The sequence below is a fragment of the Saccharomyces paradoxus genome, chromosome VIII, assembly GCF_002079055.1.
Source record: "Saccharomyces paradoxus chromosome VIII, complete sequence".
Classification (NCBI taxonomy): domain Eukaryota; kingdom Fungi; phylum Ascomycota; class Saccharomycetes; order Saccharomycetales; family Saccharomycetaceae; genus Saccharomyces; species Saccharomyces paradoxus.
Genome location: NC_047494.1, coordinates 12562 through 26923, shown reverse-complemented (window position 1 = coordinate 26923; position 14362 = coordinate 12562). Strand labels below are relative to the sequence as shown.

General features: G+C 38.0%; 5 protein-coding genes across 5 annotated transcripts; 3 read left to right on the top strand and 2 right to left on the bottom strand.

The window, feature by feature from the left end:
* Positions 1 to 102: 102 nt before the first annotated feature.
* VMR1 (putative ATP-binding cassette multidrug transporter VMR1) lies at positions 103 to 4884 on the top strand (the record flags this gene model as incomplete). Its single annotated transcript, XM_033910744.1, has 1 exon — positions 103 to 4884. The coding sequence occupies one exon, from the start codon at positions 103 to 105 to the stop codon at positions 4882 to 4884; it is 4782 nt and encodes a 1593-aa protein (XP_033766635.1).
* A 100-nt stretch (positions 4885 to 4984) lies between these two features.
* MUP3 (Mup3p) lies at positions 4985 to 6625 on the bottom strand (the record flags this gene model as incomplete). The annotated part of the gene is made up of 1 exon (XM_033910743.1): positions 4985 to 6625. One exon carries the CDS (start codon positions 6623 to 6625, stop codon positions 4985 to 4987), a length of 1641 nt encoding a protein of 546 aa, XP_033766634.1.
* Positions 6626 to 7364: 739 nt separating this feature from the next.
* CBP2 (Cbp2p) lies at positions 7365 to 9257 on the top strand (the record flags this gene model as incomplete). Its single annotated transcript, XM_033910742.1, has 1 exon — positions 7365 to 9257. One exon carries the CDS (start codon positions 7365 to 7367, stop codon positions 9255 to 9257), a length of 1893 nt encoding a protein of 630 aa, XP_033766633.1.
* Positions 9258 to 9330: 73 nt separating this feature from the next.
* EFM1 (protein-lysine N-methyltransferase) lies at positions 9331 to 11088 on the bottom strand (the record flags this gene model as incomplete). Its single annotated transcript, XM_033910741.1, has 1 exon — positions 9331 to 11088. One exon carries the CDS (start codon positions 11086 to 11088, stop codon positions 9331 to 9333), a length of 1758 nt encoding a protein of 585 aa, XP_033766632.1.
* Positions 11089 to 11916: 828 nt separating this feature from the next.
* Positions 11917 to 13800, top strand: ARN1 (siderophore transporter; the record flags this gene model as incomplete). The annotated part of the gene is made up of 1 exon (XM_033910740.1): positions 11917 to 13800. One exon carries the CDS (start codon positions 11917 to 11919, stop codon positions 13798 to 13800), a length of 1884 nt encoding a protein of 627 aa, XP_033766631.1.
* Positions 13801 to 14362: the final 562 nt, after the last annotated feature.

The following is a 14362-nucleotide window of genomic DNA, read 5'->3' as shown; positions in this document are numbered from 1 at the left end:
TATTGGAAAAAAACCTCCACATATATATATGAAATGTCAAATCGATAGCTCTCACCTCTATTTTATTCATACAGCGATATTAATGAACTGCCACCTCGGAGAATGACAACGGATACCTCTGTTATCCGAAATAATGATTCGTTTTGGGAAGTTGACGATTTTACCCGTTTCGGAAGAACTCAGCTATTGAACTATTATTTACCACTAGCTATTATAGCCTCAATTGGAATTTTTGGGCTTTATCACTATGGTTCATCTCGCAGTGAGAGGCTAATTGAGTCCGATTTAGTGAAGGAGTATCTTTTTGGCGCACAAGAAGAGAGAAAAGAAGATGATAGTGTAGAAAGGCTTCTACTAAACTCAGGTACGCAAAATAACTACGTTAATGTCAGGAATCAAGGAAAAATTTTGCAACTTAGACACTTTAATATAAGGGATATAAATGTCAGGGAAATCGATGCTAGAAATGGTGGTGGGCTAACATTTAATAAACCATCTACTGGTGACCACTTAAGAAAGTCTTTCGAAATTGTGTTGGTATCTTTGCAAGTAATTGGCCTTTTCTTTTTAAGAGTAGCAAATATTAGTATTGAATTAACGAGCAGAGATGTTACAGTTTTACTAGTATTCTGGCTGATACTACTTTCCCTAAGTATCTTAAGAGTTCATAAACATGCAATGGATCTTTGGGTCATCTGTTTTACTGCTTACACTGCCATTTGGTTGTCTACCTGGATCACACTACGTTCAGTATATATTGGGAATATCAATGACGTACCCTCACGAATTTTCTACATCTCTGAATTTGTAATTACTTCAATTTTACAGTTAATACTACTTACTTCACCGCTAAAAGACGGCTCCTCCATCATCTACATAAGGGACAATCATGCGTCTCCTTCAAGGGAACACACATCCTCTATTTTGAGCTGTATTACTTGGAGTTGGATTACCGATTTCATATGGCAGGCTCAAAAGAACACTATTAAATTAAAAGATATTTGGGGCTTATCAATGGAAGATTATTGCATTTTTGTTCTGAAAAGGTTTACCAGTAATGACAACAATGCTAATAGTTTGACAGTATCACTTTTCAAATCTTTTAAAACATATTTGATCGTTGAAATGTTATGGGTTTCAGCAAACAGTTTTGTAAACCTTTTTCCCACTATCCTAATGAAAAAATTCCTAGAAATTGTGGATAATACAAACCGTTCCTCATCATGTATGAACCTTGCGTGGCTTTATATTATTGCTATGTTCATTTGTAGGTTAACAGTAGCAATTTGTAATTCACAAGGACAATTTATTTCTGATAAGATTTGTTTGAGAACAAGAGCCGTACTTATAGGAGAAATTTATACAAAAGGCTTACGTAGGAAGTTGTTTGCATCACCAAAAACCAATCATGATGCAGATAATGTCTCTGCAAATCTCGGTACCATTATTAATTTAATTTCCATTGACTCATTCAAGGTATCTGAAATATCAAACTACCTTTATATGACAGTACAAGCAATAATTATGGTAATAATTATTATAGGGCTACTTTTCAAATTCCTAGGTGTTTCTGCTTTTGCAGGTATCTTAATAATCTTAATGATGTTCCCATTAAATTTTTTGTTAGCTGATTTGTTAGGCAAGTTTCAAAAGCGAGCACTACAATGCACCGATCAAAGAATCGCCAAATTGAACGAGTGTTTACAGAACATGAGAATCGTTAAATATTTTGCTTGGGAAAATAATATTTTAAATGAAATTAAATCGTTAAGGCAAAAGGAATTGGGATTCTTATTAAAAAAATCCTTACTGTGGTCTGTAACTTCTTTTCTGTGGTTTGTGACCCCAACATTGGTAACTGGTGTTACCTTCGCCATTTATATATTCGTCCAACAACAAGAATTGAATGCCCCTCTTGCTTTCACTACTTTGTCCCTCTTCACTTTATTGAAGACACCCTTGGATCAATTATCAAATATGCTAAGTTTCATGAATCAATCGAAAGTCTCTCTAAAAAGAATAACCGAATTTTTAAACGAAGGTGATACAGAAAAATATAATCAACTAACCATATCTCCAGATAAAGATAAAATTGAATTCAAAAATGCAACTTTAGTCTGGAATGAAAACGACAGTGGCATAAATGCATTCAAGTTATGTGAATTGAATATTAAATTTCAAATTGGCAACTTAAATTTGGTTTTGGGTTCGACAGGTTCTGGTAAAAGTGCATTGCTAATGGGTTTACTGGGTGAACTAGATTTACTTAGTGGCTCTATCATTGTTCCAGGTTTAGAACCAAGACATGATTTGATTCCTGATCGCGAGGGTTTAACCAATTCCTTCGCATACTGCTCACAAAGTGCGTGGCTATTAAATGACACAGTAAAAAACAATATTATCTTTGATGGCTCCTATGATGAAAGTAGGTACAAAAAGGTAATTGATGCATGTGGGCTGAAGAGGGACTTGAAAATTTTACCAGCTGGTGACCTAACAGAAATTGGTGAAAAGGGTATAACGTTATCAGGAGGACAGAAACAGAGGATTTCTTTGGCCAGAGCTGTTTATTCGAATGCTAAGCATGTCTTGCTAGATGATTGCTTGAGTGCTGTGGACTCACACACTGCCGTATGGATCTATGAAAATTGTATCACAGGACCACTGATGAAAAACAGAACCTGTATTTTAGTCACGCACAATTTTTCATTAGCCCTTAAAAGTGCACATTTTGCAGTTGTATTAGAAGACGGGAAAGTGAAGAATCAAGGCACTATTATGGAACTGCAGAAGAAAGGGCTTTTCAAAGAAAAAAATGCTCAATTGTCCTGCCAAGACAACATTAATGAAAAGAGCGCTAATAGATCAAAAGGTAACAGAGAAAACGACTCCCAGAAAACTAAGCCCGTTACCGCAGGCATAAAATTTGATTCAGATTTGGTTGATAATGGTCAGCTAATAGAAGAGGAACGAAAATCAAATGGTGCCATAGGCCTTGATGTTTACAAATGGTACCTGAAATTTTTTGGAGGTTACAAAGCTTTAACGGCCTTGTTCACACTTTATATCACAACTCAAATGTTGTTCATCAGCCAATCTTGGTGGATACGACACTGGGTCAACGATGCCAGGATACAAATAGACGCTTCCGGTTTTACTACCGACACACTGCCTTTAAAAGCAATAACTTTGGAAGAACTTGACTCTTCGAAGAATAAACACACAGCTTTTTATTATCTTAGTGTATATTTTGCCATCGGTATCATTCAGGCACTATTAGGTGGCATTAAAACTATGATGACGTTTCTGTCCGGTATGCGTGCCTCCAGGAAGATCTTTAATAACCTACTAGATCTAGTTCTACACGCCAAAATAAGATTTTTTGACGTGACGCCAGTCGGTAGAATCATGAATCGCCTTTCAAAGGACATTGAAGGTATTGATCAAGAATTAATTCCATATTTAGAAGTGACTATATTTTGCCTTATTCAATGTGCATCAATTATAATTCTCATTACTGTAATAACTCCTCGCTTTTTGATAGTCGCCATTATCGTTTTCGTTTTATATTATTTCGTGGGAAATTGGTATTTAACGGCTAGTAGAGAATTAAAAAGGATTGATTCAATAACAAAATCTCCCATTTTCCAGCATTTCTCAGAGACCTTGGTAGGCGTTTGCACAATCCGTGCTTTTGGTGACGAGAGGAGGTTCATTTTGGAAAATATGAACAAAATTGACCAAAATAACACAGCTTTCTTTTATTTATCAGTTACTGTTAAATGGTTTGCTTTTAGGGTTGACATGATTGGTGCATTCATCGTTTTAGCATCAGGCTCTTTTATTCTACTTAATATTGGAAATATTGACTCTAGTCTTGCCGGTATTTCTTTGACATATGCCATTTTGTTTACAGATGGCGCATTGTGGCTAGTTCGACTGTACTCAACATTTGAAATGAACATGAACTCTGTTGAAAGACTAAAAGAATATTCTAGCATTGAGCAGGAGAACTATTTTGACCATGATGAAGACCGTATTCAACTCCTTAATGAGTCGTGGCCAAAAGATGGTAAAATTGAAGTTGAGAACTTATCATTACGTTACGCATCAAACTTACCTCCAGTCATAAAAAACGTTAGCTTCAAAGTGGATCCTCAAAGTAAGGTTGGAATTGTCGGAAGAACTGGCGCAGGCAAATCTACCATAATTACGGCCTTATTTAGATTACTAGAACCAATAACCGGATGTATCAAAATAGATGGCCATGATATAAGTAGAATTGATCTAGTGACTTTACGTCGTTCCATTACTATCATTCCCCAGGACCCTATTCTATTTACAGGAACAATTAAAAGTAATGTTGACCCATATGATGAATATGACGAAAGAAAAATATTAAAGGTGCTTTCACAAGTAAATTTAATTTCTTCACGTGAATTTGAAGATGCGTTTAACTTGAAGGAAAACTTTGGTGCCTCTCATAATAAATTTTTAAATCTTCGAACTGAAATAGCTGAAGGCGGCCTAAACCTCTCCCAAGGTGAAAGACAATTACTTTTCATTGCACGATCATTGTTGCGCGAGCCCAAAATCATACTGTTAGATGAGGCTACTTCCTCCATTGATTACGATTCTGACCATCTAATTCAGGGTATTATAAGAAGCGAGTTCAATAAAAGCACAATTCTCACTATCGCACATCGTTTGAGATCAGTTATCGATTACGATAGAATACTTGTGATGGATGCAGGTGAGGTAAAAGAATATGATCGCCCCTATGAACTGTTGAAAAATGAACGGAGTATATTTTATAGTATGTGTCGCGACAGCGGGGATCTGGAACTTTTGAAACAAATATCCAAGCAATCAAGTAAGAGATGAGTAAAATAGTCAAAGGTTTTATTCTTTTTAAAAGATAATGATGAATATTATTTATTGGAAATGCAATAGTGGTCTATAAGATTTATATAGGAACGAAAAACTAATACAAAGATGGCTTTTTTACCCATTCAGTGACAACGAGCCCATCGCGCAAATAAGTAATTTTGGGTAGAAGTTTATAATGGAAGAATTTGGGTAGTAAAACGAATTTAACTAACCAGAAAAAGAAGCATGCAAGTATCACTAATAATGACATAATTTGGTAGGGTGGTAAGAATCCAACTCTGTTTAGACTAGCATCGGCCAAAAATGGAGCCACCAACATATACAATGACAACGCAATAATGGCTAAAACGCCAAACGTAGGTGCACGAATCTCTGGCGTTTCGTGTTTATGTTTGAATCTCCAAATAAAGAGGCCAATAGCAACCAATAATAAGAAAAACTGGTTGCCATAACCATCCATTGATACTAGATAATTGAAGGATTCGCCCTCTTTGGGTAAAATCAATATCCAAGCAATAGTTATAAAGCCACATAAAGAAATGGATGGTAAAGGTGCATCGAATGGCCAATTTTTGGACATATGTGCACTGAACGGTAAATAACCTTCTTTAAAAATCTCTTGGTTAACTCTTGATATACCATAAATGACAACTAGAATATTAGATGCTGCAGAAATGGCAATGGAAAAAGAAATGAATTTACCACCAACTTGAGGTCCGAAAAGCTTGGTAAACAACACCGAACCAACAAGGGGCCCCGCATTAACAATTTCCTCATATGTCAAAACTTTTAAGTATGCTACGTTCATCATTGTGTAACAGACGAAACAAATTATCAACGATAAAGGACCTGACACTTTCAATGTTTTAACCGGATTCTTAATTTCTGATGTAACCGTGTGAACTGTATCCCAACCAGAAAAACAAAAGAATGAGCTAATAAAGGCAGTAGCAATAGAGGACACTGATAGAAAAGAATCCTTCTCGACTTGGGTTACGGGTAGGTCCCAAGCAACTTGACTGGTGCTTTTATAAAAGAGTAGGGTGTACAGCCCAGCGAAGCACATTAAAACAATCATTATCAACTTCAAACCACCAAGAGCATTTTGTATGAACACTCCGTGTCTTACAGAGACACCGTGAATAAGAACTGCGAGGACTATAAATGATATGCTAATGTACTTGGACCACGAGTCATCCGTCACCCCAAATGCGCTCAACACGTATTTGCCAAAGACAATAGAACCTGTTAATGCATACCCGGTTAAAACGCTGTAGCAGGAAAACACCACACTAATCAATAATTTGGGCCTTTCAAAACTACGTTCGAGGAAGTTTTTACGTCCGCCAGATTTCGGTATCCATGAACCAAATTCTAGAAAAAGATATAATCCTGCAAACGCAATCACAGCGCTGAAAACCCAAATCGCAAAATATATCAGCTTATTACCGCCTGTATTCAGTAAAATCACACTGGGAACTGCAAATATGCCTGATCCCACTATCCTCGAAACAAATAACACAACCGTAGAAAACACACCTAAATGCCTTCCCTGAGGAACTTCCATGAATCTCGCCGTCTCTGCTTTTATCGCCTGCGCTTCCACCGTATCCATCGAACTGAATGATCCAGTATTTGTAGAACCATATTTTGTGGTAATATCGCCAACTTCCACATCTATAAAAACATCTTGTGAGGGATTTGCTTTCCCACTATTAAAGAGCAGTGGTTCCATTTTTGACTTCTTTGAGCACTTACGTCTACGTTTGCCTTAGCACCTTTGACTGCAAACGAAATACAGATCATCGATAAGCATCCTTGTCTTTATATGTGTATTGTTCGCCCCTTGACTCAGGCAGGCCTTTAATCTATATGATTGATTTGTCATTTATAAGCAGCGGCGCCACAGTTTTTTTCCGGCAAGAGTCGCGTGATCTTTATTTAATGCAAACTGTGAGCATACTAGAGGAAAGTTCCACCATTTCTACCTGTATTTACATTATCAACACTTTGCACCAAAGAAATTGTGGCACCAAGAGAAATGAATTTTTGGCCTTCGCATCAATCGCAGAAAAATATTTGACTGTTTGCATATGCGATTATCTTATATATTATGTAAAAGTAAAGCAGGAAATGTCACATGGAGGTGTATGTCATAGCTCTTCTGTGCTTAGCACACGCCCTTACCATGAGTGAATTTTATTGCCAAAATAATGGCCGATGTGTTGATAGTAAGATAAGAGGTAAAGTTGGGAAAACTAAAGGTGGAAAAGAAATGATAAAACAAAAGAGAGAGGCATTTGCCGCCGAAGACAATCCTAGGTTAGGGTGTATGGGTGTGTTTAGCAAAAGTTCAATTGAATAAATGGTGACAAGCTATGTTCAAATGAACGGATCATAAAGGCTTCTCTCGAAGAACCGAGAAAGCGTACTGAAGAGAAAGTCCGAGACTAGATTGTTTTAAAGTGCGCGGAATGGTGAATTGGCAAACATTGTTCATGGTGTCGCTGAGGCGACAAGGTAGTTCCTCTCGTTACAGATATAAGTTCAATATGGAAAATATCACACATCAGGTGTTCCCTCGTTGTAAGCAAGCCTTTAAGAAAGCGAATCTAAGTTATGAATATTGTGATCTTGAGGGGAAACTGTACAATGCCTCGCTTATGGACTTGCAGAAAATGCTACTACGAGATATAAATGCCCCTCGTGACCACGTATTCAAGATCGTTAGAACAGACTTGGTGGAAAAATCTTCAAAGAAGAGGATCCAACACTGGGAACAGATCGCACCTATCTTTGACCATCCTCTGAGTCTTTACGAAAACCTGCTGAGCGAAATGGATAATAATTTCAAGCCATCTTTTGAATGGCAACAATTAATAGAGGTACGATCCAGGGATGATCAGTTGAAACTACAACGTGTAGTTTGGCCCAAATCTATATTTTCGAACTTCTGTAGAGGAATAGGGGTTAAGAAGAACACTTATGATAGATTGTTGAAGCAAAATAATGGAGAGGTACCCATGTTTGTCAATCCTGCTAACGCGAAGCCTTTGCCTCTTTTCCAGGTTGGCGATGATGCGACGATTGGAGAATTCGATGGTATTGGTATTTTCCCCTACTTTGTAGTTAAACACAGAGCTTTCTTCGTTACCGAGGTAGATAAATTGAAAACCAAGATAATCTCGCCACTTTGTAACTTGAATGAACGAAAGCGTACCGATAAGGCTAATGCCGGTCGACTACTGGAGAATGAAAAGGGTGAGCCATTTTATGTGGATGCAAAGGGTGCTACAAGTCGAGCCGCTGATGGCAATGCCGTCACTTTGAAACAGCTTCTGGAAAGATCGGTTAGCCATAAGACACTGTGGAGCAAACAGACAAACAAAGACAGAACATGTCCTGGAGACATTTTGAGGGCCACAATATTATCCAATGACTTCTCCATCCGGCAATTGAGGACTGAATTTTGCAAAAATTTCATCCTCTACAATATATTTACCATTTTACAGCGTAATAAGAAGAGTATACGTGACTTCTCTAATGACAATAACGTGCCTTCTTTCCGTTTCAATTGGAATGTTTGGGATTCATACATATGGAAGCAATATCAAGAGGCCGAGTCCATGACATTACCTGCGGACCAGGCTTCTCTTATCAACTACAAGACGAAGTACGACTCATTTCTTCAAGATCTGCAAACATATTCCACCCTGGTAATTTCCGAGATGAAATGGAACCAATTTTCTATTTTTCAAAATAATGAAACGAGTTTATCGAGATTTGAACACATTACACTGATTTTGCAAACCATACTGACAAAATCAAAAATGATAAGAATTTTCCAGCCAAACTTGTACAAGTTTATGCAAGATGATTTAAGGGCAACTCTAATGGAGTTGACGGGTTTCACTGAATCAATAAATGCAACAATAGGACCTGGTTTTGCGAACGAACAATCGTTGCAATCTGCCAATGCGTTGAAGAAATTGGCCAACCAACTTTTACATTTTGAACAAAAGATATACGCCGAGAAATTCCGTGTAAATAGGCCAATCCAGCTTCGCCCATTAACGCTATCAACAAACTTCAAAATTGTTATTCTGGATAAGCAGAATGCCATACCCGAAATATTCCAAACCTTACTGAAGTTCACGACGCAAATAACGACATATTTCGTGAAAGATTTGTCGGAGGTGGAGCTTCATGGGCATATGCATTGCATTGATAAAAAAATGCTGGACAAGTCGACATTCATGTATTTGTATGAACTCAAATACAACGAAGATCTCAAAGCAGTTCCTCCTCAAAAGGAGAAGATCGTAGATAATATTATCGGCTTGTTATCCAATGATGAAGAACATTGAAACGAAGGGAAAAAAAAACTTGCATGTAAATATATACATATGTAAAATTAGATACTTAGGCTACAAACCAACGCTAAACCTGCAAGTCATATGTCTTTTTCATTAGGAAAATAGGCTCTTTATTTGATTTCCTGATCCAAACCAACCTATCAATGGCGGTATCCGCCACAATGAACTGTCTTATCCCCCAATCACCGACGCTGTAAATTTCTGGAATCCTCTCCGATAAATTAGGGAAGTATTTTTTATAAAACGGTAAAAACTCCATAACATCTTCTTTCTCAATTACAATTGAATCACTAACTTCTCTGAACGCTTGTTTAATAAAACTATCTTGTTTATTACTTTTATCGTTGATTGATTTGACTATCCAAAGCAACAATGCGTCGTTGAGACAATCCTTTGTGATTAAGTCTTCGTAATTTATAGCACCAAATATCAATAAGAGAGAATTAGCGAATATTTTGTCATTTTTGAAAATTGTCTTGAATGAAAGCGAAAACTCCTTGTTAGCGTTAAATATTTTTTTTTGTAAAACGGACAGTTTCTCAATAGTGGCATTTAAAATTTTTTTATTGTCTTGATAGTATAGTTTGATTAGTTTAATAGTGGGAAGACGCAATTTTTGAGTTGAAGAAGTTATGATTTTAAAATTCTTGTAGAACAGTAATCTCTGGGATACCACAGACGTTAATTGGTCAATACCCTCCAATACGCTCCTCACGGTTGGGCTTTCCTCAGATTTCAACTTACTTAGGTAAGCAAATAACGCCAATAGACTTGAAGGTAGTGGTTCAGAAAGCTTCAAGCTAAATTGCAAAATATTAGTGTCTCCATCGTCACTAACGAAATTGCCCGATTTATTCAAATCTATCGGCAAGTCATTAAGTAGCGTGGAAGGTAGTTTTAAAGTTAATCTGGAAAAATCGTACTTATTGGAGGAGTCCCAGAACCCGTAGTTCAACAGACATTTTTCGTTAGAGATATTACCATAATTATTAAACAATTCCTCCTGCGCACTAAATGTGGCAGATTGTGACATAAAACAGAGTTCATTATGTTCGTTCATCTCCCATCTCACTGGTACGTCGTTTTTATGGTTTAACAGATCTACTATTGGATACAAAAATCCTTCGTTCAGATTAGTGCTGTCTGTGCCGGCCCTATTTAAAATAATACGAGGAAATGCCCTAGAGTTAAAGATACAGTACGACCAGAGATATCCTATGAACGAGTTCCACTCTGAAGCCTCCAGTTTACATGAATTGATGTGTGCGCAGAACTGTTCCAACGGCACTACCGCAGAGACGCCACTCCCTTGGAATAAAGACAAGAACTGCTTATCCTGCACAGAGTGTTCAATGGATAAAACCTGGAATAGCTCCCTCCAATCCCTTACTAGCTTGTTTAACGTATCTCTCATAGTTAAGTACACATCTGTACCACGCAAGTTCATGACTTCATCGGTAGACCAAAAATACGGTTGCGGAAGATGTAAGGGTAGCACATCTAAATATGGTTTATAAAAGGGTTTTAGATGAACAGCATCGGAGCCAAATTTTAACTTTGACAAGTACAATTGTGTAACAGAATTTAAAAGGGTCCTTTCATTAACAGCCCCGGAAAATTCTGACAAAGCCTGCTGGGAAGTAATCAGCAGAGTCTCGGGTACCCTAATTAGAGCTTGGTCGGGTCTGGGAGAGAATTTTTCGTTCGCAAATGCAGTAACACCGGCGTCTTCAGTAATCTTGAAAGAGATTTTTGGATCGATGAAGGCCCCATTATCTTGGGCCCATTGTAAGCAGTTTTGTAGATCAATTTGGGTGACCATCCAGAAAAAAATATACTACACCTAAGCTCGTGGTTAGAACGACGTGGTGGCTTCAAGGTTTGGTTCTTTAATCTTTTTTTACCTTTTCCTCCAGTCAGCCAGCATAGTCAAGTTCAAGTTGAAAAATTTTCTTTTTCAGAGGGAGCTCATCGCAGGCACATCCGCCTTGAACGAACAACGTGCAGTACTCCAATACAATAATAGTAATAAGTTACAAGCCATATGCAAGCAAGGCGAACAAGTAAGATGGGGAGGGTTGCCACCAATAGCTTCCGCTGACTAATGATACATGTTACCTGAACCAAGGCCAATGATAAGTCTTCTAAATATCACACTGTAGGTGACCGCGATGGAGCGTACCGGTAGCTCTATCACGAAGCACTGGAAAAATGCACCTGCGAATGAAAATCCAGCAACAGAAACGAGAAGACAATTGCATCATTATCCGCCTTCATCTTCAGGACCTATTTTGTTATGAGATTTGCGTGCCTATATTTATTTGAAAGGCTCATATGTCTTGGCTTTTTTTGCTTTCTTTCCTGTTTAGGCTAATAAATTTATCAAAATGCACCCATAAAAGCAGGTGTGATACAGCAAGCACTATCGTTAGGAAAATGGTGTCAAAGAGAAAGAAAGCCAAGCAAATCCGAGTGCAGTGCTATGAAATGATGCAAGATGCATAGAAGTAAAGATTATAGAGAAGATTGTATATAGGGGAAGGAGAATATTCGATAGCTTTCTTTTGTTCTTGGTTAATCACGTCTCTTTTATTTCCTCTTGAAGATAAATGAACGATAGTATATACTACTGCATAGTAACGTACTAACAATGGAATCTCTTAACTCTCACGATCATATTAGTGGTGAAAAGAAGCATGTCTCCATGGGTGTGGAACATGAGTTGAATCCCGAGGCTCATAACGATTCTAACTCCGACTCATATGGTCTCCCACAATTGTCTGAAAAATACGATGCCTTGAGACAGAACAGAAGCCTGATTATCCAGCAGACTGAAATTATTGGCTCTGCTTACAACAGTTGGTACTTACAAGCAATCTTACTTTTAAGTGCTTTTATATGTGGCTACGGTTACGGGCTGGACGGTAACATCCGTTATATTTATACTGGTTACGCCACATCTTCCTATAGTGAGCATTCTTTGCTGTCTACCATCAACGTCATCAATGCCGTGGTCAGTGCCGCCTCACAAATCATCTACGCCAGGTTGTCTGATGTATTTGGCAGGCTATACCTTTTCATTAGTGCTGTTATCCTGTACGTTGTTGGCACAATAATTCAATCACAAGCTTATGATGTTCAAAGATACGCTGCAGGTGCTATTTTCTACAATGCTGGCTATGTGGGTGTAATCTTGATTCTCCTGATTATACTATCCGATTTTTCATCTTTAAAGTGGAGACTGCTATATCAATTTGCCCCCACTTGGCCTTTTATCATCAACACATGGATTGCTGGTAACATCACTTCCAGGGCCAATCCTATTGTGAACTGGTCTTGGGATGTGGGTATGTGGGCTTTCATCTTTCCTCTTTCATGTATCCCAATCGTTCTGTGCATGTTGCACATGCAGTGGAGAGCTAGAAAGACTCCTGAATGGCACGCTTTGAAGGGCCAAAAATCCTATTACCAAGAGCATGGTCTTGTCAAGATCGTAAAGCAATTGTTTTGGATGTTAGATGTCATTGGTGTTCTCTTGATGGGTTGCTCTCTAGGCTGTATCTTGGTCCCACTGACTTTGGCTGGTGGTGTCAAGACTACTTGGAATGATTCAAGACTGATTGGCCCCTTTGTTCTTGGTTTTGTTTTGATTCCGATTTTATGGATTTGGGAATATAGATATGCTAGAGATCCAATTCTTCCATATAAGTTGGTCAAGGATAGGGCTGTTTGGTCTTCTATGGGTATTTCTTTCTTGATTGATTTCATTTATTATATGGCTGCAGATTATTTGTATACAGTTATGATTGTTGCTGTCAATGAATCTGTTAAATCTGCAACCAGAATTTCCACATTATCTTCATTTGTCTCTACTGTGGCTTCTCCATTTTTCGCTTTACTTGTAACAAGATGCACGAGATTAAAACCATTCATCATGTTTGGCTGTTCGTTATGGATGGTCGCCATGGGTTTATTGTACCACTTTAGAGGTGGTAGTCAATCGCATTCAGGTATTATTGGTGCATTATGTGTCTGGGGCGTGGGTACTACTTTGTTCACTTACCCAGTCACCGTCTCTGTACAATCTGCCGTTTCGCACGAAAACATGGCGACAGTTACTGCTTTGAACTATACACTCTATAGAATTGGTTCTGCTGTTGGTTCTGCGGTTTCCGGTGCCATTTGGACTCAGACTCTGTACAAACAAATTTTGAAGAGGATGGGCGATGTTGCTTTAGCCACAGCTGCCTACGAATCCCCATATACTTTCATTGAAACCTATACATGGGGTACTCCACAAAGGGTGGCCTTGATGAACGCTTATAAATACGTTCAAAGATTGGAAACTATTGTCGCTTTGGTGTTTTGTGTCCCATTAATTGCATTTTCCTTATGTCTAAGAGACCCTAAATTAACCGACACGGTTGCCGTGGACTACATCGAGGATGGTGAATATGTCGATACCAAGGACAGTGACCCAATCTTGGAATGGTTCGAAAAAATTCCATCAAAATTCACTTCTAAACGGGACTAAGTTGAACTTGCGTTGCATGGTTGCTTGATACCCCTTACCATGAATACAATGTCCAAATAGACAGGTCACCATTATTTTTCCCTCTCTATTAGACTCTACCCTTCTAATAATAACCAAAAAAAAAAAAAAATTAAATGTCCTGTTCTTTGCATATTCCTTTTATCATAACAATATATGTATATCTACATGTATAATGCGATACTATTTAGTATTACATAACAGAGCAATATCTTTACCCTTATTCAACCTGTTTATCCCATCGGCTGCTAATTGCTTCAGCACAAGGTTCATAGCAAGTGAAAAATTAGAGGCGCCCAAATCATAAATCAGTATGTTGATTTCATAAGTGCTTCGACAAGAGTGTACAAAAACAAGTATAAAAGGGTCATGACACCTACGATAAAAGGCAAGAAGGATGGCTTCATGCCTCGGCAAAAGGCGGTTGTACCTTAAGTCCAGTTGCTATTTTTGTTTCTCATTGGCGAGCCTATCTTTCCAGTTGGGCAAATCGTACCATTCGCTTGTATTTGTAGAAAGATGGTCTGATTATTTGCCGCCAGGA